This window comes from Pocillopora verrucosa, chromosome 13 (genome assembly GCF_036669915.1).
Source record: "Pocillopora verrucosa isolate sample1 chromosome 13, ASM3666991v2, whole genome shotgun sequence".
In the NCBI taxonomy this organism is placed as follows: Eukaryota; Metazoa; Cnidaria; class Anthozoa; order Scleractinia; family Pocilloporidae; genus Pocillopora; species Pocillopora verrucosa.
The window spans coordinates 1,307,252-1,330,254 of NC_089324.1; the positions used below are offsets into that span (position 1 = coordinate 1,307,252).

At 37.1% G+C, this 23,003-nt stretch overlaps 1 protein-coding gene and 1 pseudogene across 1 annotated transcript; both read left to right on the forward strand.

The window, feature by feature from the left end:
* Positions 1–151: 151 nt before the first annotated feature.
* LOC131789548 (atrial natriuretic peptide receptor 1) lies at positions 152–10,866 on the forward strand. Its single transcript, XM_059106704.2, has 22 exons — positions 152–228; positions 420–499; positions 1,511–2,196; positions 2,375–2,652; positions 2,890–3,025; positions 3,309–3,539; positions 4,049–4,139; positions 4,295–4,400; positions 4,645–4,722; positions 5,332–5,409; positions 5,638–5,742; positions 5,866–5,937; positions 6,313–6,481; positions 6,553–6,699; positions 7,229–7,406; positions 7,645–7,785; positions 8,254–8,377; positions 8,467–8,535; positions 8,672–8,846; positions 9,144–9,242; positions 9,761–9,852; positions 10,173–10,866. The coding sequence occupies exons 3-22, from the start codon at positions 1,536–1,538 to the stop codon at positions 10,278–10,280; spliced, it is 3,138 nt and encodes a 1,045-aa protein (XP_058962687.2). The 5' UTR covers positions 152–228; positions 420–499; positions 1,511–1,535; the 3' UTR covers positions 10,281–10,866.
* A 596-nt stretch (positions 10,867–11,462) lies between these two features.
* On the forward strand, positions 11,463–22,831 carry LOC136277679 (atrial natriuretic peptide receptor 1-like; annotated as a pseudogene).
* The last annotated feature ends 172 nt before the right edge of the window (positions 22,832–23,003 follow it).

The window sequence follows — 23,003 nt, forward strand, 5'->3', positions numbered from 1 at the left end:
GAATACATCAGAGGTTCATTTGAACACACCAATCAGAATGGGTCATCTAATATACCGACCAATCAGATTTCGCTTTGTTGTTTCGCGGCGCCTTCAAATTTTTTGGCGTCAACGCCTCCTGGTTTGAAGTTTTGTTGTTTTTCCTGATTAGCTTCAAAGGGGTTCCGCACTTGGAAAAAGTTACGATTTGGCAGGACTGTAAAAAAGCTTTATCAGGAATATCACAACGTGAGTAACTCAAATTCATCGGGAAAAATTTGTTTGAGATTCAGATCAAATGGTGTAGTTGAAAGTTCATGTTATTGCTCCAAACCAGCTGAAATTTATGTCTAATGGTTAGATCATGGATGGGTTTTTAAATATAGTAAGGATAATTTTTTAAGTAGTCATTTGACAAATATTCTTTCCTGTTGTTACAGGCTAGCATTTCCGCAGTTCGGACAAAGTTCTGTAAAAATTTTAAGGGTCTTCAAGTTACTGCAAGGGAAGATCGCCTGAGGTAACCAACTAGATGAATAAGTATGAGGGGACATAACTCGTTCTTAACTTACTTGACCGTAATAAATGCAAACATTTGGAGAAACTATTGGACCATAGACTTCCAATGCGCCTTAAAAATATTATATTGTTAACAGCGGCCACTTGGCGATTTCGCCATAGTGGCGTAGACCGAAAAAAGACCTTACAAGAACACTTTAGAGCAAGAATATTCGCCATTTTTTTGCTTTTTGCTTTGCATATATTCCTCTTAAAGTAAATATTGCTCCATTTGATAGAGTTTTCTCATTGTTTCCTACATTTGCCGGCGAAGTAAAAAGGCAAATGTACAGAAACTGAAATCGTTGCTTAGATTAAATTGAATTTCGACATCATCTTGACAAGGTGCTCTCTTTATTCAAAATGAACGACCTTCACTTTTTTTGTCACAAGACCAGCCCCTTTGCAAAAATGCCGAAAACTGATTCCATAAGGGGAAATTATCATCCTGAACGGCTAATAAACTGTGGAAAAAAAGTTCAACAACAGAAATCATCTGCGTGCGTGCCACATTTTCATTTCTCTGCCTAACTTGAAATATAAAAGCTGTTGATATATCCTTTTTTAAATAATTACAGGTTATTCAACCTGTGCTAGCCATGTGCTTGATCTGTTGTTTTTGAAAAAGTGAGACAGCTTAAAAAAAAAACTGTCTGAAAACTAAGGAAAAATGATCATCAAGTGTTTTTAGGTCAGGTTTTGAAGAGCTGTTTGAGAAAAAATCTATAAATATGAACAAAAAATCAGAAACATAGCTGGGAAATGCACTTCTCCATTTAATGTACTCCTCCAGTTTAACCTATCAACGTGCTACAGTACAACAGAGATCAGTTTCTTATGAGACAATAATATGTTACTTCAAGAAGTAAATCAGATCAGTCCTGGGTGATGCTAGGTTGTATAACATCCGTTGCAGTAATAATAAGCCAAAGAGAGTTCCCTATTTAATCATTAATGTCTATCATTTTTTCAGAAACATATGATCAGAGGAAACAACAATGAATCCTCTTCTTGTGCTTGGATCTATCCTTTGTTTAGTTTCTCTTTCTTATGCAAGGGATATCAAAATGGGGGTCTTTCTTCCTTTCACTGGTGGTTGGCCTGGTGGTCCCAGGATGGCATCAGCAATTCTGATTGCTAGGGACAAAGTAAACAGTGACCCTTACTGGCTTCAAGGACATAACCTGACCTTTGTACTTAAAGACAGCAAATGTGAAGCAAGAGCATCTCTTGCAACATTGGTGGACTATTACACAATAGAAAACCCCAAAGTGGATGTCTTCATTGGTCCTGGATGTTCAGTGGGATGTGTCCCTGGTGCCTACATAGCAGCTCACTGGAACATTCCCATGGTATCTTGGGGATGCGCAGCGACAGTACTATCAGACAAAACACTCTATCCTTATTTTGTACGGACAACTGGTACATTTGCTGGTTTGGGAGGTCTCTTAAGGGCCATCTTAGCAAAATTCAAATGGGATCGCATGGCAATCATGTCTTCAACAGAAACAGCTTTCTCAGCGGCTGCTAATGATGCAAAGGTCACCATAGAGAAAGATGGCAAATATTCAGTACCCTTTTTTGGTAGCTTTTCCCCTGGAGCAACTGACCTCTTCAAACTTAAATCCATGGTCAGGTCAATGGCAACCAAGGCACATGGTAAGTAACAAGAACAAACCTGACAGAGGACATGCATACAGACAATATTGGCTTATATTCATGAACCTTTGTGTTCTTTATTACAATTGCTAACTGCTGTAAGCTTAATAATTTATATTAAATAAAAGATCATGATAAAATAGAGTTGTAAATTGACCAACTTATCTTCACTTTACAGTTGTAATGGTACTTTGCTATAATGATCTTATGAGAAGTCTAGTGCTTATCTTCAACGAGCTGGGCCTGTTGAATGGGGATTATGTGATAATTTCCTCTGAGACACTTTATGAGTCATGCCAAGCTGGTGATGAAAGAGATGATGAGGCTTGCAAAGCTTATGAAGGAATGATTGACATTAGTCAGTACGTTCCAGATTCACAGGACTATACAGACTTTACTACTGATGTTTACAACAGGATGCCTGAACTGAACTACACAATGCGTGCACCTAATGAAGTAAGTACAACTCTTACACACCTGAAATGTATTTAAGCAAGACATTACCCCTAAAGCTGAAATCATCAACTGTGATTCATGAAATAAAATGAAACAAATTAAAGAGGACAAAACTCAACAATGCACCAAGTTATATCATGAATAAGTCTTCCCTAGACCCCTATCAATCCCAACACTTTATTATCAGCCTACTGATCATCAAATGACTTAATTATATTATTGCTTTTTTTCTGCTAGACTAGCATCTATGCTGCTTACCTTCATGATGCCATTCTTTTGTATGCATATGCCCTAAATGAATCTTTGACCCAGGGTGTGGCCATAACTGAAGGGGCAAATGTGTCTAAGTCAATGATAGGAAAGCAATTCATAGGTGAGCATGCTTTTAAGCAAAACTTTTGATAAGATGGATCCTTATTGATACACCCAGTTTCACCTATTAATATATATTTAAAATGTCCCTTTCAAGCAATATTGTCATTTGCATTATTTTATTAAGTACAGATAAACCACCTTTGTGTCATTATTCTACATCACTACTGACAATAACATTAATTTTCTAGCAAAACAGTGTCACTGAGCCCCAAAGAAAAAAAAGCTTGTGAATATTCATGTGTAAGAGCTGAAGAGAATTATTTTTTCTCCAATGCTAATAGGTGCATCAGGTCCTGTTGGTATTGATGAAAAGGGAGACAGAGTTGCCTCTTACAGGCTGCAATCATTTCTACCCGGCATGTCACTTGTAAGAGTTGCAAATTATTTTGGCACAACTGGAGAACTTCAGCTTTTGAATCAACCAATCATGTGGCATGGTGGTACCACAAAGATTCCCCTTGGAAGACCAGCATGTGGTTTTGACAATGAATTTTGCAAAGAGGCTGCAAAAGGTAAAGGAAAAATTTATAGAGTCTAGTTGAACAAGATATGAGTTCCCTGTACACATTGGAAACAGTAAGCAAGAGAAAGTGTATGTTAATTCCAGCATGCAGATAACCAGGTCAAAAATATAGGTTGTCGGGCTAATGTACTGTCAAAAGACCAGGCCCAGGTTGTTCAAAACTGGATTAAGATAACACATGGTTAGTGTGAAATTTGATTTCAGGTCTGAAAGCTTTAAAAGAAAATTCAGTTCAAATCTTTTTGCTTGCAATTTGATCTTTAGATGTCCTAAAAAGAATAGAGAAAATTTTCCCTTAAAGGTTTTTTGAACAAAGAAATAAAGAAACCTGGATTAAAATTTAACCCTGGGTTAGAATTAATCAGCCTTTGAAAAAAACTGGGCCCAGAGGGTGATAATAACAGTGCACCTAAAAGTGAAGTTAACATCTCCAACATAATCACGCTTTTAAGTTGGTCATTTATTTCAATTATAATGGTTACAACTTTTATTTTCTAGAGGAGGATCCTACTTGGCCATACATCTTAGCAGGATGTCTTACCTTTGTTTTAGTTGTTTCAATTTTAGTGGGGTTTTTATTGTGGCAGAGGTAAGCTTGTAAGTGTTTAGATAAAATTTGCCTTCTCATGAACTTTGATTACCTGGATGAGAAATGGTATAGAATAGGACTTAAACCTGCCAAAATATTAACAACAGTTAACAGTTTTGTTTTTCCGCCTTTGTTTTTGTTGGTGTTCAATATAGGAAACAAGCTTTTGAAGCATCACTATTGGCTCAAACATGGAAAGTGAAATATGATGACATAACATGGCCAAAGTATAAAAGAAAGCTAGGGAGTAGAAAGAGTATGGTATGTCAGTGTCTATATGACTGATGCTCTATGTCAATTCCTATTTAAATTTGTATTATTTTCTAGTCATCTAAGACTACTTCTTTCAACTTTATTCTCCAACCATTCTTGTATAATTAAAACATCTTAATGAACAGAGAGAACATAGAAAACTTGGACCATGTTACAAAATTGTCTAAACATAGATCTAAGCATCAATACTTAATTTAAACTAATAAATTACTCTTCTTAACTCTTCCTGCAGCAAAGTATGGCAGGAAGTGAGCATGGCTCTGTTGAGGAGTTTCGGGGACAAATATTCACTGTTCTTGGAATTTATGAGGTTCTCTTAAAATTTGTTTTTATTTCTTATCAGTGACAAAGACTAATTTGTTTGTTTACTCATCAAATTTCTCATCTTGGGATTGTTATTTCTAGCAAACAAGGAATCCATCTTTTGAGGCAATATTTAGTTATGAGAACTACATTGTTGTGTACTGTCCCTCCTGCTTCCTGTACTTTCATCTCTAGCTGTGTTGCTATGTTACGAATGACAGGCCAGCTCATTGCTAGGGGTTATGGGCATGTGTGTGAAATAACAGACCAGTAGAGTTTAATTGTTGTCTAGCAACGACATGTACTATAACAAAAATACTTTGTGTGATTAATATACCTTATGCTAATAACTCTCTTAGTGACATGCTGCAAACTTGGAACCAGCATAATTTTAAATTAAATAGTTTCACGAAGGCCTTTGGAGTTTATCAGTTAATGTACCTTCTTTATTCATTTTTGTATATCACTCTTGTACTTGTTGTATATTTAGGAATCAGTTTATTAAAACTTTAAGTCTTTCATGGTAAAACCTTGTCTTTACTTTACAATATACATAGTTAAACTTTTCCCATCAAATGTTACCTTTGTCAATTATGGACTGTCTTACTCTTGACAGGGGAATTTAGTGGCAGTCAAAAGATTACAGAAGGCCAAAGTTGCTCTGGAACGTGAAGTGCTGTTGGAACTGAAAGAGGTGAAACAGCAAATTGAAGTCTTTACTTCCCTCATTTTAACACCTTTTCTAGCTTCTACATTATCATTATATTTTGAGAACAAAAAACCCCTTTTAAAACTCTCAGTCAGATGAATGTATCAGATGTATCTGAACAATAGAAGGCTGTCAAAGTGAGGTTAAAAATGTTTATTTCATAAATTCACAATTGCTATAAGACTTCTGTTGAAAAGGTCTTTGTTTACTCAGATGAAGGATATCAACCATCAAAATGTCAACCTGTTCATTGGTGCCTGTATTGATCCTGAAAACATTTGTATCTTAACCCAGTACTGTAACAAAGGAAGTCTCCAGGTAAAATAAGAACTGATTTGAAATGACACATTATCAGCACATCTTGCACTTAACTGGGTCTTGAGGTCTTATTTTTTCAGACCAAAAAAAGTGCACTGTTTTCATAACTGAATTTTTCCTTAGGATGTGTTGCATAATGACACCTTTAAGTTGGATTGGATGTTTCAGATGTCAATTTCATCGGACATTGCAAAGGTGTGTACAGTTTTTGGTACTGCAGTCAGTTTGATGCTCTATTGACCTTACCATCTTCATATTCTTGCTAAACAATTTGAGATAAATTCCATGTGGTTTTTTACCAAAAGGTACACAATATTTCTAATGAGCACTTACTTTTGATGACTGCTTAAACTAAGCAATTGAATACCCTTAGTTATGTTAGTTGAATAACAGTTAGTGGTGAAAAAAGTTTTATCCTGTGTAACTCAGTTGAGATTTGTCTGGTTGTCTAGGAAAATAAACATTTCCTGTCTCTCAAATAAGCTGCATTTTAATCAAATCCCATAGCATGAGCTGAATTCATAGTCTCATTCATCAAAAGATATTTTCCATCAATTTATTGTTCAACAGGGCATGCACTTCCTGCAGAATAGTCCAGTTCAGTTACATGGCAACTTAAAGTCATCAAATGTGTTGATTGACAGCCACTGGACATGCAAACTAACTGACCATGGGTTGTTTCTCTTCAAAGAAGGACAGGAGATTGATGTGGAAGCTGGTGAAGATTCCAAGTATTATGGTAAATCAATTTTTGATAAGAAAAGTAGTTTGGTTTGGTCAAATAATTTTCTGATTCCTTTCTAATTAAAGACAATCTTTGGACAGCACCAGAACATATCCTCAATGACCAGTATCCTCATTCTCAACCTGGAGATGTGTACAGCTATGGAATCATCCTTTCTGAAATTGTAACTCGTGGTTTACCCTTCAGCATGTACGAGGACTTGTCAGCTCAGGGTATGTATTCTGTGCCAATTTATGAAAAATGAAAAGGAAACTTTTATGAAGGAATACATGACAAGAAGGAGAAGAAATATTGAGTTCAGAAATAAGCAAAACATAGCTCTAAAAGCAAAAAGATTAGGAAATATTGAGAAAAAACAAGAGAATCTCAAAGGCAGGCATTCAACAAACAAAGAATCAAATTCTGATCACATTAGAGAACTGATGCATAAGAGAAATAGTACTTAACAACCAACCAAAATGCTGGTTTAGCATTGCATAATTTGCTGCTAATCTGAAGCTTTCACATGCAGGAAGGACAATTTAGATAAGTGGGTGCACTTTGTGGTGGAACCTAAAAATTCCACCTATTTTATTGCTCATCTGCTCAATTTCACTGTTCCACCGCTCAAAGCGAACAATGGTGCATGAAAGTACCACTTACACAAGCATAGCTAAGGTCTACCTTCAAGTCAGATTGAAGTTTTGATTTTTGTGATTTAAAATTCCACTAATGTATAACTTTGATTTAACATTTCTTAAGCTGTTGTTGAGCGTGTTAAAAAAGGAGAGATCCCATCCTTCCGCCCACGTATCACCAAGGACACTGTAGGACATACTCTCTATGTTGACATGATGAAAATGTGCTGGGATCAGGACCCACTAGCCAGGCCTAAGTTTTCAGACTGCATCAAATATCTTAAGCGGATGAACAAAGGAAAGTAAGTGAACAGATGACCGAGTTTGGAAGGTTTCTGTTGTAATTAGAATTTCATTACACACGTTTGTTACATCTATCTCAAAACACTAAGTCTCTGCTCTACACATTTTAAAGACAAAGAAGTGTAAGGTATTGTCAGTAATTTCAGAATTTGGGTTTGAGGCATTTATGATGATGGCCGGCTTACGAGTGACACACTATTCGTAAATTTGTTGTAATTTCATGCTTGTTTTCTTCAGTGACTTCAACATTATGGATACTATGATCACCATGATGGAAAAGTACACAGATCACTTGGAAGACATTGTCGCTGAGCGAACAGCTGAGCTTGCAGCTGAGAAAGCAAAGACTGACGAGCTTTTGTACAGGATGCTTCCAAAGTAAATTGCACTTAAAACTGCTTAGAATTAAATACTTTTTCAATGCAATTCATATAAGAATAAGGAATAAGCCTGCTGCCTTACCCTGCAACTGTTAACATTCACGGTACATTGATATAATTGGTGTCAGGTAAACGCATGGCGTGTGCAAATCCAGCTATGTTTTTCAAGAGGTGATGAGGGCTTTATTTGGTAGGATTTCAGGCTGTTCATAAATCTAACTTTTTATCTTTTCCATAATTTGATTGTTATATTCTTGACTTTCTCTGTGGAAAATGACAGCCACTTCCGAAGAGCACATTTCTTCAAATCCAAATACGCCGCCATTTTGTGTAATCCCTGACCCATTCTTATAACCCGTGCCCACGGTCGCTGATATTTGCGATATTTGATGGTATATGTACGATGACATCTTTTGTATTCACTCTCATGCCATTTATCTGTCTGTTTGGTTTTGTCTGATTACAGGTCTGTGGCAGAGGAACTTAAGAGAGGGCACCCTGTTACTGCCGAAACCTTTGAGTCCGCTACACTTTTTTTCAGTGATATCGTTGGTTTCACCAAGCTGGCATCTGAGAGCACACCCCTTCAGGTACATGTACTCCCGAATATACATGTCGTAAGTCGATCTCGTAATATCGATTTGTTAGAAAATACTTTCTTTTGTCTATCCGTTTATAGATTGTTGACTTGCTTAACGACCTGTACACTTGCTTTGACGAAATCATTGACATGCATGATGTCTACAAGGTAAGACATGTTACATGACTGAACACTAAGATGTCGTCTCCAGCGTAAACAAGGTAAAACTCAGTGGTAGTTGAGTCACTTTAATAGAATGCCTTGACAGGAGAACACGTTTATACATCCATTGCTTATAATTCAGGTTGAGACCATTGGTGATGCCTACGTGGTCGCTTCCGGGCTACCAAACAGGAATGGAATCAGACATGCTGGCGAGATCAGTAACATGTCCTTAGATTTGCTGTCAGCAATGACTGCTTTTAAGATAAGGCATGTTCCAGGAAGGCAACTGCAACTCAGAATTGGGATTCATACAGGTTAGAAATATTTCTTAAGCTAACTTAGCTACATTCTAGGTCATGAGTTCATAAACTGACTTGCACAAGGGTTTAGCGGGATCTTCAGTTATGGGGATCAGTTCTATGCATATAATTAGCATCTTGCTGACATTAGGGGGCACGCCAAGTTGTAAAATAATTATCACCATAACAAGGGAGTTATCACCACTTCAGCGTCGCCCTTATAGAACCCTGGAAAAGTTAACAAAAGAAAAATGAAAGAGTCGGTATGGGAAAATTGTGTGTGTTTCTGACTTAAACAATGCCTCCTTTCAGGTCCCGTGGTTGCCGGGGTTGTTGGTCTCAAAATGCCGCGATATTGCCTGTTTGGTGACACGGTCAACTATGCGTCAAGAATGGAGTCTTCCGGTTTGGGTAAGGAAGAGCCTCTCAGCATGCCTTACACGTCAGGGAGAATTGTAGGAAATTCCGTTTTTCGCGCTGATTTCAATCTTAAATTGGCTTCAGTATTATTCCCTATAATGAAGAGGGTTCTATAAAGGGCCTAGGTTGTTTGGGTATGAAAGATCCCACTTGTCTAACTAAGAAGCGTTGAGCTAAGAAACATGATTCCTTGGAACCGAAGACATTTTTTATCATCAGAAATTGGAAAAAATAACAATATATCCTGAGACCTTGGAACACGCGGTGTTCCAGGGTCTCAAATACAAATCATCTTGGATGCCGATCTAACTCTTTCGTCGGTACTTACACTCCATGCTCCCTCCCTTTGTCACATAAAAAATTTAACTCAAATTTCATTTACATGTGGAGAAGCTTTCAACATTTCTGCATTTTGGTCCCCCCTTTCTCAAAAATTGTGGGCAATTCATTTTCAGTCCGCCTTTCCGGCTTTGACTCCCTCACTTACCAGAGCTCTACAATTTTTTCAGCTCTTCGAATTCACGTGAGTCCAGAATGCAAAGAAGTTCTTGATAGACTTGGCGGATACGTGCTGCAAGAAAGAGGTTTCGTTGAAATGAAGGTAAGCGAGCGTTTATCTATTTTACATGATCAAATCTTTTAGAGCAAGTGCTTTGTTACTGCGAGAGCTTATCAGAATATCCTTGGCATGAAGCAATTAGGATCGAATGCATATTGAAGTTTGTGTTCAAATGTTCGTAGAAACATCTGTAACTGCCTCAGACGACGACCTGCTATAAGTTAGCGAGTAGTCTTATTAGCACTCTGAAGCAGCAAATATAAGTTGTAAATTCGATGCTTACGATATTCTAAAATCTCAACTCAACGTGCTTCGTCCAGAATGACGGTAAATTGTAATCAAGCTTTTCATTTAACTTTCAGGGCAAGGGGAGCATCCTTACGTATTTCTTAAAAACAAGAGAAGGATTTTACAAACCTCTTCCGGATCTCTCCATGGCGGCTGGCATGGAAGAGCACTCTTTTAAGTAGATGCAAGCAATGAAACTCTTTTTCTTCCCTTACCTTCCGTAGAGTCATTTTATTGGCAATATGAACATTTGTTTGAAAGACTTGTTTTTTTAAAATCTTTTCAGGCTCGTCGCGGGCTCATCTGTCCATTCACTGTAATTTTATCTTGGTCTCAGTGTTTTCATTTAAAAGTGTTATACAAAATAAGAAGCATACTGATTTTAGAGTGTAATGGGTTAAGCATTCAAACTGATAGAGGCCCCCTTTAACAGTGCTCAACCTACCTGGATTTTGAGTGAAACCGCCTGGACATTTGTACGCATCATCATAAATTTCTCGACATATCTATTGGTTCTCAGAAGATCTTTAGCCATTATCTTGACTGCATTCTGTAAAGTATACATTATGTGTAGTTAACTCTTTAACTCCAGAATTGATGAACATTTAACTTCTCCCTATAATATCCATACATTATCCAACAAACAGGTAATGAGAATACTCATTGACAAACTTATCAGATAGAAGTTGTTGTTGATCTAATACCAAATTCTTGTAACTAATTATACCTTGTTCGTGGAGAAGGTGCCTTACCCTGTCACCAATTTACTTTCCCGGAAAAACAAAACAAGACAGTTTTTGGCTTCATGTCACATCTATGCAGGAATCAGGAAATTGCAGACATAAATCCTTTTTCTTTTTTTTTAAAGGCAGGAATTAGAAGTGAAAGCCTCTTTTAGAGGCCTAATCTATGACAAATTTCTCCTCTGCCTGCCCCCCGCCCCGGGCGCCCCACCTCCGCACAGCTCCCAACCCTTCTACTCGGTTCAACATTTCCTGCATCAAAAAGCTGCCTAGCATCGTGCAATTCACCGAAGGTAGTTAAACATTTCGATACTGCTTTCAACATAAAACATAGACAGGAATTAATACAATCCATCTCAAAGTAGGAAAAATTTTTAATTTTTCCGCTTTATCCTTTACATTCATCGTCCGCTCTTTTCAAAATTTTCCTTAATGCAGTGCGCACACTCTGCATGGTACGTCGTGACAAAATGGCGGGAATACATTAAAAGGCTCATTTGAACACACCAATCAGAATGCGTCATCTGATGTACCGACCAATCAGATTTCGCCTTGTGTTTCGCAGCGCCCTCACATTTTGGTGTCAACGCCTCCTGGGTTGAAAAATTATTCTCTACATTGAAAACCTTTGCGATTGTGCTATAATAATTTCGTTGTTTTTCGTGATTAGCTTAAAAGGGGTTTTACACTCGGAAAAAGTTACGATTTGACAGGACTGTGAAAAAAGTTTTACTAGGAATATCACAACGTGAGTAACTCGAATTCATAGAGAAAAATTTGAGTTTTAGATCAAATGGCATAGCTGAAAGTACATCGTACTATTGCTCCAAAACCAGCTGAAATTTATGTCTAATGGTTATATCATGAATGGGTTTTAAAGTATGGTAAGGATAATTTTTTAAGTAGGCAGTTGACAAATGTTCTTTCCTGTTGTGACAGGTTGGGATTTCAGGAGTTCGATCGAAGTTCTTTAAAAATTTAAGGGTCTTCTACAAGGCTTGTCTTACTTCAAGAAAAGGTGATCTGAGGTAACTAACGAGATGAATAAGTATGAGGGGACATAACTCGTTAACTTACTTGATCGTAATAAATGCAAGCATTTGGAGAAAAAATTGGACCAAAGACTTCCAATACGCCCCCAAAATACTACATCGTTAACAGCAGCCACATGGCGAATATGGACGGTAGTTTTCACCACAGTGGCAAAGTACGAAAAAAGACCTTGCGAAAACTCCTTAGAGCAAGAATATTCGCCATTTTTCTACCTAAGTCCTCTCCATAAATTCCTCTAAAATTAAATATTGCTCGATTTAATAGAGTTTTCTCATTGTTTCTTACATTTGCCGGTGAAGCAAAAAAACAAATGTACAGAAACTGAAGTCAATACTGAGATGAAATTGATATTCGACTTTATCTTAACAAGGTGCTCTTTTTATTCAAAATGAACGACCTTCTCATTTTTGTAGCAAGACAAGCCCCATTTGCAAAAATGCCAAAAACTGATTCCAACCAGTGAAAATTTTCATCCTAAACGGCTGATAAAATGTGAAAAAAGGTTCAATAACAGAAATCATCTGCGTGGGTGCTACATTTTTATTTGTCAGTCAAGCTTAAAATATAAAAGCTGTTGATATATCCTTTTTTAAAAAGTAACTATAGGTTATTCATCCTGTGCTAAATTAGGTCAGATAGCCATGTGTTTGATTTGCCGTGTTTGGAAAAGTAAGACAGCTTTAAAAAAAAAAACCTGTCTAAAAACAAAGAAAAATAAACATCAGTTGTTTTGAAGTCAGGTTTTGAAGAGCTCTTTGAGAAAAATCTAGGTGGTATAACGTCCTCTGCGTTAATAATAAGCCAAAGGGAACTCCCTATTTATTCATGGATTTCTTTCATTTTTCAGAAACATATGATCAGAGGAAACAACAATGAATCCTCTTCTTGTGCTTGGATCTATTCTTTGTTTAGTTTCTCTTTCTTATGCAAGGGATATCAAAATGGGGATCTTTCTTCCTTTCACTGGTGGTTGGCCTGGTGGTCACAGGATGGCATCAGCAATTCTGATTGCTAGGGACAAAGTAAACAGTGACCCTTACTGGCTTCAAGGACATAACCTGACCTTTGTACTTAAAGACAGCAAATGTGAAGCAAGAGCATCTCTTGCAACATTGGTGGACTATTACACAATAGAAAACCCCAAAGTTGATGTCTACATTGGTCCTGGATGTTCAGTGGGATGTGTCCCTGGTGCCTACATAGCAGCTCACTGGAACATTCCCATGGTATCTTGGGGATGCGCAGCGACAGTACTATCAGACAAAACACTCTATCCTTATTTTGTACGGACAACTGGTACATTTGCTGGTTTGGGAGATCTCTTAAGGGCCATCTTAGCAAAATTCAAATGGGATCGCATAGCAATCATGTCTTCAACAGAAACAGCTTTCTCAGCGGCTGCTAATGATGCAAAGGTCACCATAGAGAAAGATGGCAAATATTCAGTACCCTTTTTTGGTAGCTTTTCCCCTGGAGCAACTGACCTCTTCAAACTTAAATCCATGGTCAGGTCAATGGCAACCAAGGCACATGGTAAGTAACAAGAACAAACCTGACAGAGGACATGCATACAGACAATATTGGCTTATATTCATGAACCTTTGTGTTCTTTATTACAATTGCTAACTGATGTAAGCTTAATAATTTATATTAAATAAAAGATCATGATAAAATAGAGTTGTAAATTGACCAATTTATCTTCACCTTACAGTTGTAATGGTACTTTGCTATAATGATCTTATGAGAAGTCTAGTGCTTATCTTCAACGAGCTGGGCCTGTTGAATGGGGATTATGTGATAATTTCCGCTGAGACAATTTATGAGTCATGCCAAGCTGGTGATGAAAGAGATGATGAGGCTTGCAAAGCTTATGAAGGAATGATTGACATTAGTCAGTACATTCCAGATTCACAGGACTATACAGACTTTACTACTGATGTTTACAACAGGATGCCTGAACTGAACTACACAATGCGTGCACCTAATGAAGTAAGTACAACTCTTACACACCTGAAATGTATTTAAGCAAGACATTACCCCTAAAGCTGAAATCATCAACTGTGATTCATGAAATAAAATGAAACAAATTAAAGAGGACAAAACTCAACAATGCACCAAGTTATATCATGAATAAGTCTTCCCTAGACCCCTATCAATCCCAACACTTTATTATCAGCCTACTGATCATCAAATGACTTAATTATATTATTGCTTTTTTTCTGCTAGACTATCATCTATGCTGCTTACCTTCATGATGCCATTCTTTTGTATGCATATGCCCTAAATGAATCTTTGACCCAGGGTGTGGCCATAACTGAAGGGGCAAATGTGTCTAAGTCAATGATAGGAAAGCAATTCATAGGTGAGCATGCTTTTAAGCAAAACTTTTGATAAGATGGATCCTTATTGATACACCCAGTTTCACCTATTAATATATATTTAAAATGTCCCTTTCAAGCAATATTGTCATTTGCATTATTTTATTAAGTACAGATAAACCACCTTTGTGTCATTATTCTACATTACTACTGACAATAACATTAATTTTCTAGCAAAACAGTGTCACTGAGCTCCAAAGAAAAAAAGCTTGTGAATATTCATGTGTAAGAGCTGAAGAGAATTATTTTTTCTCCAATGCTAATAGGTGCATCAGGTCCTGTTGGTATTGATGAAAAGGGAGACAGAGTTGCCTCTTACAGGCTGCAATCATTTCTACCCGGCATGTCACTTGCAAGAATTGCAAATTATTTTGGCACAACTGGAGAACTTCTTTTTTGAATCAATCAATCATGTGGCATGGTGGTACCACAAAGATTCCCCTTGGAAGACCAGCATGTGGTTTTGACAATGAATTTTGCAAAGAGGCTGCAAAAGGTAAAGGAAAAATTTATAGAGTCTAGTTGAACAAGATATGAGTTCCCTGTACACATTGGAAACAGTAAGCAAGAGAAAGTGTATGTTAATTCCAGCATGCAGATAACCAGGTCAAAAATATAGGTTGTCGGGCTAATGTACTGTCAAAAGACCAGGCCCAGGTTGTTCAAAACTGGATTAAGATAACACAGTGTGAAATTTGATTTCAGGTCTGAAAGCTTGAAAAGAAAATTCAGTTCACATCTTTTTGCTTGTAATTTGATCATCGTATGTTCTTAAAAGAATTAGGAAAATTTTCCCTTAAAGGCTTTTGAACAAAGAAATAAAGAAACCTGGATTAAAATTTAACCCTGGGTTAGCACTAATTGGCCTTTGAAAAAACTGAGTCCAGAGGGTTATAATAATAGTGCACCTAAAAGTGAAGTTAACATCTCCAACATAATCACGCCTTTAAGTTCATCATTGATTTCAATCGTAACTGTCATAACTTTTGTTTTCTAGAGGAGGATCCTACTTGGCCATACATCTTGGCAGGATGTCTTATCTTTGTTTTGATTGTTTCAATTCTGGTTGGGTTTTTATTGTGGCAGAGGTAAGCTTGTAAGTGTTTAGAAAATAATTAGTAATCTCTTGAACTTCAATGTCCTGGATGAGAAATGGTATAGAAAAAGACTTAAACCCACCAAAATATTAACTACAGTCTCTGAAATCTCTTTTGTTTTTTCACCCTCATCTTTGTTGGTGTTTAATAGGAAACAAGCTTTTGAAGCATCACTGTTGGCTCAAACATGGAAAGTGGAATATGATGACATACAATGGCCAAAGAATAAAGGAAAGCTAGGGAGTAGAAAGAGTGGGGTATGTCAGTGTTGATATGACTGATGCTCTGTGTCAATTCCATTTAAATTTGTATTATTTTCTAGTCATCTAAGACTAACTCTTTCAACTTTATTCTCCAACCATTCTTGTATAATGAAAACATCTTAATGAACAGAGAGAACATGGAAAACTTGGACTGTGTTACAAAATTGCCCAATCATAGATCTAAGCATCAATACTTATTTTAGACTAATAAATTACTCTTCTTAACTCTTCTCTGCAGCAAAGTATGGCAGCAGCAAGTGAGCGTGGCTCTATAGAGGACCTTCGAGGACAAATATTCACTGTTCTTGGAATTTATGAGGTTCTCTTTAACTCTTTATTTCTCATCAGGGACAAATGCTAATTTATTTGTTTACTCGTCAGATTTCTCATCTTAGGATTGTCATTTTAACAAACATGAAATTGATCTTTGAGGAAATATTTATTTATGTGAAATTCATGGTTGTATACTGTAACTAAAATACTTGGTGCAATTTAAATACCTTGTACAAAAAGCTCTCTTAGTGAAATGCTGCAAACTTGGAATCTGCATAATTTTAGATTAAATAACTGATTTTGTGAAGGCCTTTGGGTTTATCAGTTAATGCAGTTTTTTTATTCATTTTTGTATATCACACTTGTACTTGTTGTATATTTAGGAATCAAGGTATTAAAACTTAAAGTCTTTCATAGTAAAACCTTGTCTTTACTCTACAACATACATATGGCAGTAGAGCTATCTGTTAAGGACATTGGTTGCTGGATGCTGTGCAACAAACTCAAGTTAAATCAGGATAAGACAGAACTTTTGGTTATTAGTTCTAATTATCATCCACGACCACCCCTCGACTATATGCAAAGAAGTAATCAAATCTAGTAAACAGGCCAGGAACTTAGGAGTTGGATTCGATCAATATTTAGATTTCAAAGAACCTGTGAAAGTAATATGCAAGAGTGCATTTTTCCACATTCACAGTATCACTAAAAATAGGTGATACCTATCCCAGAGTACTACTGTGGCTATTGTTCATGCTTACATAACATCACATTGGGACTATTGTAATGCCCTACTGTATGGTCTCCCGAAGTATCTGATTAATAGACTTCAGCTTTTACAGAACTTGGCAGCTCACCTTGTTACCTTGACTAGAAGGCAGGAACATATCACACCAATACTAAGGAGCTTACATTGGCTGCCAGTTCATTATAGGATAGTTTTAAAAATAATGTTGCTGACTTACAAAGCTCTGAATGGACTGGCCCCAGATTACATTAAAGACCTATTGAAGTACAATGACCCTCATCGCACACTTAGATCTTCAAACAACAGGTTGCTTGATGAGCCTAGAGTGAATTTTAAAACATATGGTGAAAGGACTTTTTCCTTGGTGGCACCAAGGCTCTGGAATAAACTATCACTCCAGATCAGGCTTTCGTCATCAGAGGCAGCTTTTAAGGCTAATTTTAAGACTTATCTTTTTAAGTGTGCATTTGATTTGTAGTTTTTACTTGTAGTTGTAGTGTATATAATTCTTAGGATTTTAATTTTTATGGTTTTTAGAGTATTATAAAGTACCATGGACAATTAATAGAAGATGGCGCTATATAAATGTATTCAATTAATTTAATTACTTATAATTGATTAATTAATTTAACTACATAGTTCAGCTTTTCCCAACAATTGTAACCCTTGTAAATTATGGACTCTGATTCTTGACAGGGGAATTTAGTGGCTGTCAAAAGATTACAGAAGGCCAAAGTTGCTCTGGAACGTGAAGTGCTGTTGGAACTGAAAGAGGTAAAACAGAAAATTGAAGTCTTAACTTCCCTCTTTTTGATAACTTTCCCCGCTTCTACATTATTATAATATTTTTAGAACAAAAAAAGCTCCAAAAGTCTGAGTCAGATGAATGTATCAGATGTATCTGAACAGTAGAAAGCCATCAAAATGAGGTTAAAAATGTTTATTTATTTTGTAAATTTGCAATTGCTATAAGACTTCTATCGAAAAGGTCTTTGTTTACTCAGATGAAAGATATCAACCATCAAAATGTTAACACATTCATTGGTGCCTGTATTGATCCTGGAAACATCTGCATCTTAACCCAGTACTGCAACAAAGGAAGTCTCCAGGTAAAATAAGAACTGATTTGAAATGACAAATTATCAGCATATCTCGCACTTAACTGGGTCTTGAGGTCTTATTTTTTCAGACCAAAAAAAGTGCACTCTTTTCATAACTGAAGTTTTTTCAGGATGTGTTGCATAATGACAGCTTGAAGTTGGATTGGATTTTTCAGATGTCCATTTCATCAGACATTGCAAAGGTGCGTACAGTTTTTGGTACTGCAGTCAGTTTGATGCTCTATCAACCTTACCATCTTCATATTCTAGCTACACAATTTGAAATAAATTCCTTGTGACTTCTTACCAAAAGGTACACAATATTTTTACTGAGCACTTTTGGTCACTTTCCTCCCTATTTAATAACTGCTTTAAAATGAACAATTCAACAATTCAATAATTAGTTAGTAGTGAAAATAATTTTTATCCAGTGTAACTTAGTTGAGATTTGTCCGGTTTTCTAGGAAAATAAACATTTCCTGTCTCTCAAATAAGCTGCATTTTAATCAAATCCCATAGCATGAGCTGAATTCATAGTCTCATTCATCAAAAGATATTTTCCATCAATTTATTGTTCAACAGGGCATGCACTTCCTGCAGAATAGTCCAGTTCAGATACATGGCAACTTAAAGTCATCAAATGTGTTGATTGACAGCCGCTGGACATGCAAACTAACCGACCATGGGTTGTTTCTCTTCAAAGAAGGACAGGAGATTGATGTGGAAGCTGGTGAAGATTCCAAGTATTATGGTAAATACATTTTTGATGGGAAAAGGAGTTTGGTTCAGTCCAATAATTTTCTGATTCCTTTCTAATTTAAGACAATCTTTGGAAAGCACCAGAACACATCCTCAATGACCAGTATCCTCATTCTCAACCTGGAGATGTGTACAGCTATGGAATCATCCTTTCTGAAATTGTAACTCGTGGTTTACCCTTCAGCATGTATGAGGACTTGTCAGCTCAGGGTATGTATTCTGTGCCAATTTTTTAAAGGTAGCACTGAAACTACATTACATGAATGTAAGTTTAACTATTTTGATTTAGTTTCCCCAATAAAAACAGGGTCACAAACATTTTTTATCAGTTAGACCCAGAAAGATAAAAATTAATGATTGGAAGCACTTCTAGGAGGATTGAGTGTTGCTTCAATGACCTACAATTATCAGAAACGGAAACCTACCAGTTCTGCAATAATTGGGAATTTGTTTGATACCATTTGAAAAGAATCAAGTATTGACAGTACTGATTTGTAAGAGAATTAGTGCTTTAAAACAAACCAAAATGTTGGTTTAGCCTTGTATACTTTGCTGCTAATCTGAAGCTTTCACATGCAGGAAGGATATTAGATAAATGGGTACACTTTGCGGGGGAACCTAAAAATTCCACCTATTTTATTGCTCATCTGCTCATATTCACTCATCCACCACTAAAAGTGAACAATGCTACATAAAACTACCACTTACACAAGGATACCTTCAAGTAAGGTTGAAGTTTTTATTTTTATGATTTAAAATTCCACTTATGTATAACTTTGATTTAACATTTCTTAAGCTGTTGTTGAGCGTGTTAAAAAAGGAGAGATCCCATCCTTCCGCCCACGTATCACCAAGGACACTGTAGGACATACTCTCTATGTTGACATGATGAAACTGTGCTGGGATCAGGACCCACTCGCTAGGCCTAAGTTTTCGGACTGCATCAAATATCTTAAGCAGATGAACAAAGGAAAGTAAGTGAACAGATGACCGAGTTTGGAAGGTTTCTGTTGTAATTAGAGTTTCATTACACACGTTTGTTACATCTATCTCAAAACACTAAGTCTCTGCTTTACACATTTTAAAGACAAAGAAGTGTAAGGTATTGTCAGTAATTTCAGAATTTGGGTTTGAGGCATTTATGATGATGGCTTACGAGAGACACACTATTCGTAAATTTGTTGTAATTTCTGCTTGTTTTCTTCAGGGACTTCAACATTATGGATACTATGATCACCATGATGGAAAAGTACACAGATCACTTGGAAGACATTGTCGCTGAGCGAACAGCTGAGCTTGCAGCTGAGAAAGCAAAGACTGACGAGCTTTTGTACAGGATGCTTCCAAAGTAAATTGCACTTAAAACTGCCTAGAATTAAGTACCATGCAAACCTTTTTCAATACAATTCATATAAGAATAAGGAATAAGCCTGCTGCCTTACCCTGCAACAGTCAACATTCACGGTACCTTGATATACATTTGGTGTCAGGTATACGCATGGCGTGTGCCAATCCAGCTATGGTTTCCAAGAGGTGATGAAGGCTTTGTTTGGTTGGATTTCAGGCTGTTCAGAAATCTTACTTTTTATTCTTTCCATAATTTGACTTATATATTCTTGACTATCTCTGTGGAAAATTTCAACTACTTCCGAAGATCCAAATACGCCGCCATTTTGTGTATTCCCTAACCCAGTCTTACAACCTGTGCTCACGGTCGCTGATATTTGATGGTATTTACGATGACATCTTTTGTATTCACTCTCATGCTACTTACTTCTTTGTTTGGTTTTGTCTGATTACAGGTCTGTGGCAGAGGAACTTAAGAGAGGGCAGCCTGTTACTGCCGAAACCTTTGAGTCCGCTACACTTTTTTTCAGTGATATCGTTGGTTTCACCAAGCTGGCATCTGAGAGCACACCCCTTCAGGTACATGTACTCCCGAATTTACATGTCGTAAGTCGATCTCGTAATATCGATTTGTTAGAAAATACTTTCTTTTGTCTATCCGTTTATAGATTGTTGACTTGCTTAACGACCTGTACACTTGCTTTGACGAAATCATTGACATGCATGATGTCTACAAGGTAAGACATGTTACATGACTGAACACTAAGATGTCTTCTCCAGCGTAAACAAGGTAAAACTCAGTGGCAGTTGAGTCACTTTAATAGAATGCCTTGACAGGAGAACACGTTTATACATCCATTGCTTATAATTCAGGTTGAGACCATTGGTGATGCCTACGTGGTCGCTTCCGGGCTACCAAACAGGAATGGAATCAGACATGCTGGCGAGATCAGTAACATGTCCTTAGATTTGCTGTCAGCAATGACTACTTTTAAAATAAGGCATGTTCCAGGAAGGCAACTGCAACTCAGAATTGGGATTCATACAGGTTAGAAACCTTTCTTAAGCTAACTTAGCTACATTCTAGGTCATGAGTTCATAAACTGACTTGCACAAGGGTTTAGCGGGATCTTCAGTTATGGGGATCAGTTCTATGCATATAATTAGCATCTTGCTGACATTAGGGGGCACGCCAAGTTGTAAAATAATTATCACCATAACAAGGGAGTTATCACCACTTCAGTGTCGCCCTTATGGAACCCTGGAAAAGTTAACAAAAGAAAAATGAAAGAGTCGGTATGGGGAAATTATGTGTGTTTCTGACTTAAACAATGCCTCCTTTCAGGTCCCGTGGTTGCCGGGGTTGTTGGTCTCAAAATGCCGCGATATTGCCTGTTTGGTGACACGGTCAACTATGCGTCAAGAATGGAGTCTTCCGGTTTGGGTAAGGAAGAGCCTCTCGGCATGCCTTACACGTCAGGGAGAATTGTAGGAAATTCCGTTTTTCGCGCTGATTTCAATCTTAAATTGGCTTCAGTGATATTCCCTATAATGAAGAGGGTTCTATAAAGGGCCTAGGTTGTTTGGGTATGAAAGATCCCACTTGTCTAACTAACAAGCGTTGAGCTAAGAAACATGATTCTTTGGAACTGAAGACATTTTTTATCTTCAGAAATTGGAAAAAATAACAATATATCTTGAGACCTTGGAACACGCGGTGTTCCAGGGTCTCAAATACAAATCATCTTGGATGCCGATCTAACTCTTTCGTCGGTACTTACACTCCATGCTCCCTCCCTTTGTCACATAAAAAATTTAACTCAAATTTCATTTACCTGTGGAGTAGCTTTCAACATTTCTGCATTTTGGTCCCCCCTTTCTCAAAAATTGTGGGCAATTCATTTTCAGTCCGCCTTTCCGGCTTTGACTCCCTCACTTACCAGAGCTCTACAATTTTTTCAGCTCTTCGAATTCACGTGAGTCCAGAATGCAAAGAAGTTCTTGATAGACTTGGCGGATACGTGCTGCAAGAAAGAGGTTTCGTTGAAATGAAGGTAAGCGAGCGTTTATCTATTTTACATGATCAAATCTTTTAGAGCAAGTGCTTTGTTACTGCGAGAGCTTATCAGAATATCCTTGGCATGAAGCAATTAGGATCGAATGCATATTGAAGTTTGTGTTCAAATGTTCGTAGAAACATCTGTAACTGCCTCAGACGACGACCTGCTATAAGTTAGCGAGTAGTCTTATTAGCACTCTGAAGCAGCAAATATAAGTTGTAAATTCGATGCTTACGATATTCTAAAATCTCAACTCAACGTGCTTCGTCCAGAATGACGGTAAATTGTAATCAAGCTTTTCATTTAACTTTCAGGGCAAGGGGAGCATCCTTACGTATTTCTTAAAAACAAGAGAAGGATTTTACAAACCTCTTCCGGATCTCTCCATGGCGGCTGGCATGGAAGAGCACTCTTTTAAGTAGATGCAAGCAATGAAACTCTTTTTCTTCCCTTACCTTCCGTAGAGTCATTTTATTGGCAATATGAACATTTGTTTGAAAGACTTGTTCTTTTAAAATCCTTTCAGGCTCGTCGCGGGGTCATCTGTCCATTCACTGTAATTTTATCTTGGTCTCGGTGTTTTCATTTAAAAGTGTTATACAAAATAAGAAGCATACTGATTTTAGAGTGTAATGGGTTAAGCATTCAAACTGATAGAGTTCCCTTTAGACAGTGCTCAACCTACCTGGATTTTGAGTGAAACCGCCTGGACATTTGCACGCATCACCATAAATTTCTCGACATATCTATTGGTTCTCAGAAGATCTTTAGCCATTATCTTGACCTTGTTCTTGGAGAAGGTGCCTTACCCTGTCACCAATTTACTTTCCCGGAAAAACAAAACAAGACAGTTTTTGGCTTCATGTCACATCTATGCAGGAATCAGGAAATTGCAGACACAAATACTTTTTCTTTTTTTTCTCAACAACAACCGTGCGTAAAAAAAAATATCAAAAGGTAGTCGAGACAAATCAGGCAAAAACGATATATTCAATTATGCGTAAAATGATCAAAGCGCCTTTTACTTGGTATGTTGTTAGGAGTCTAGAATTGACAAGAATTTTGTCTTTCTGATCCTTTGGTG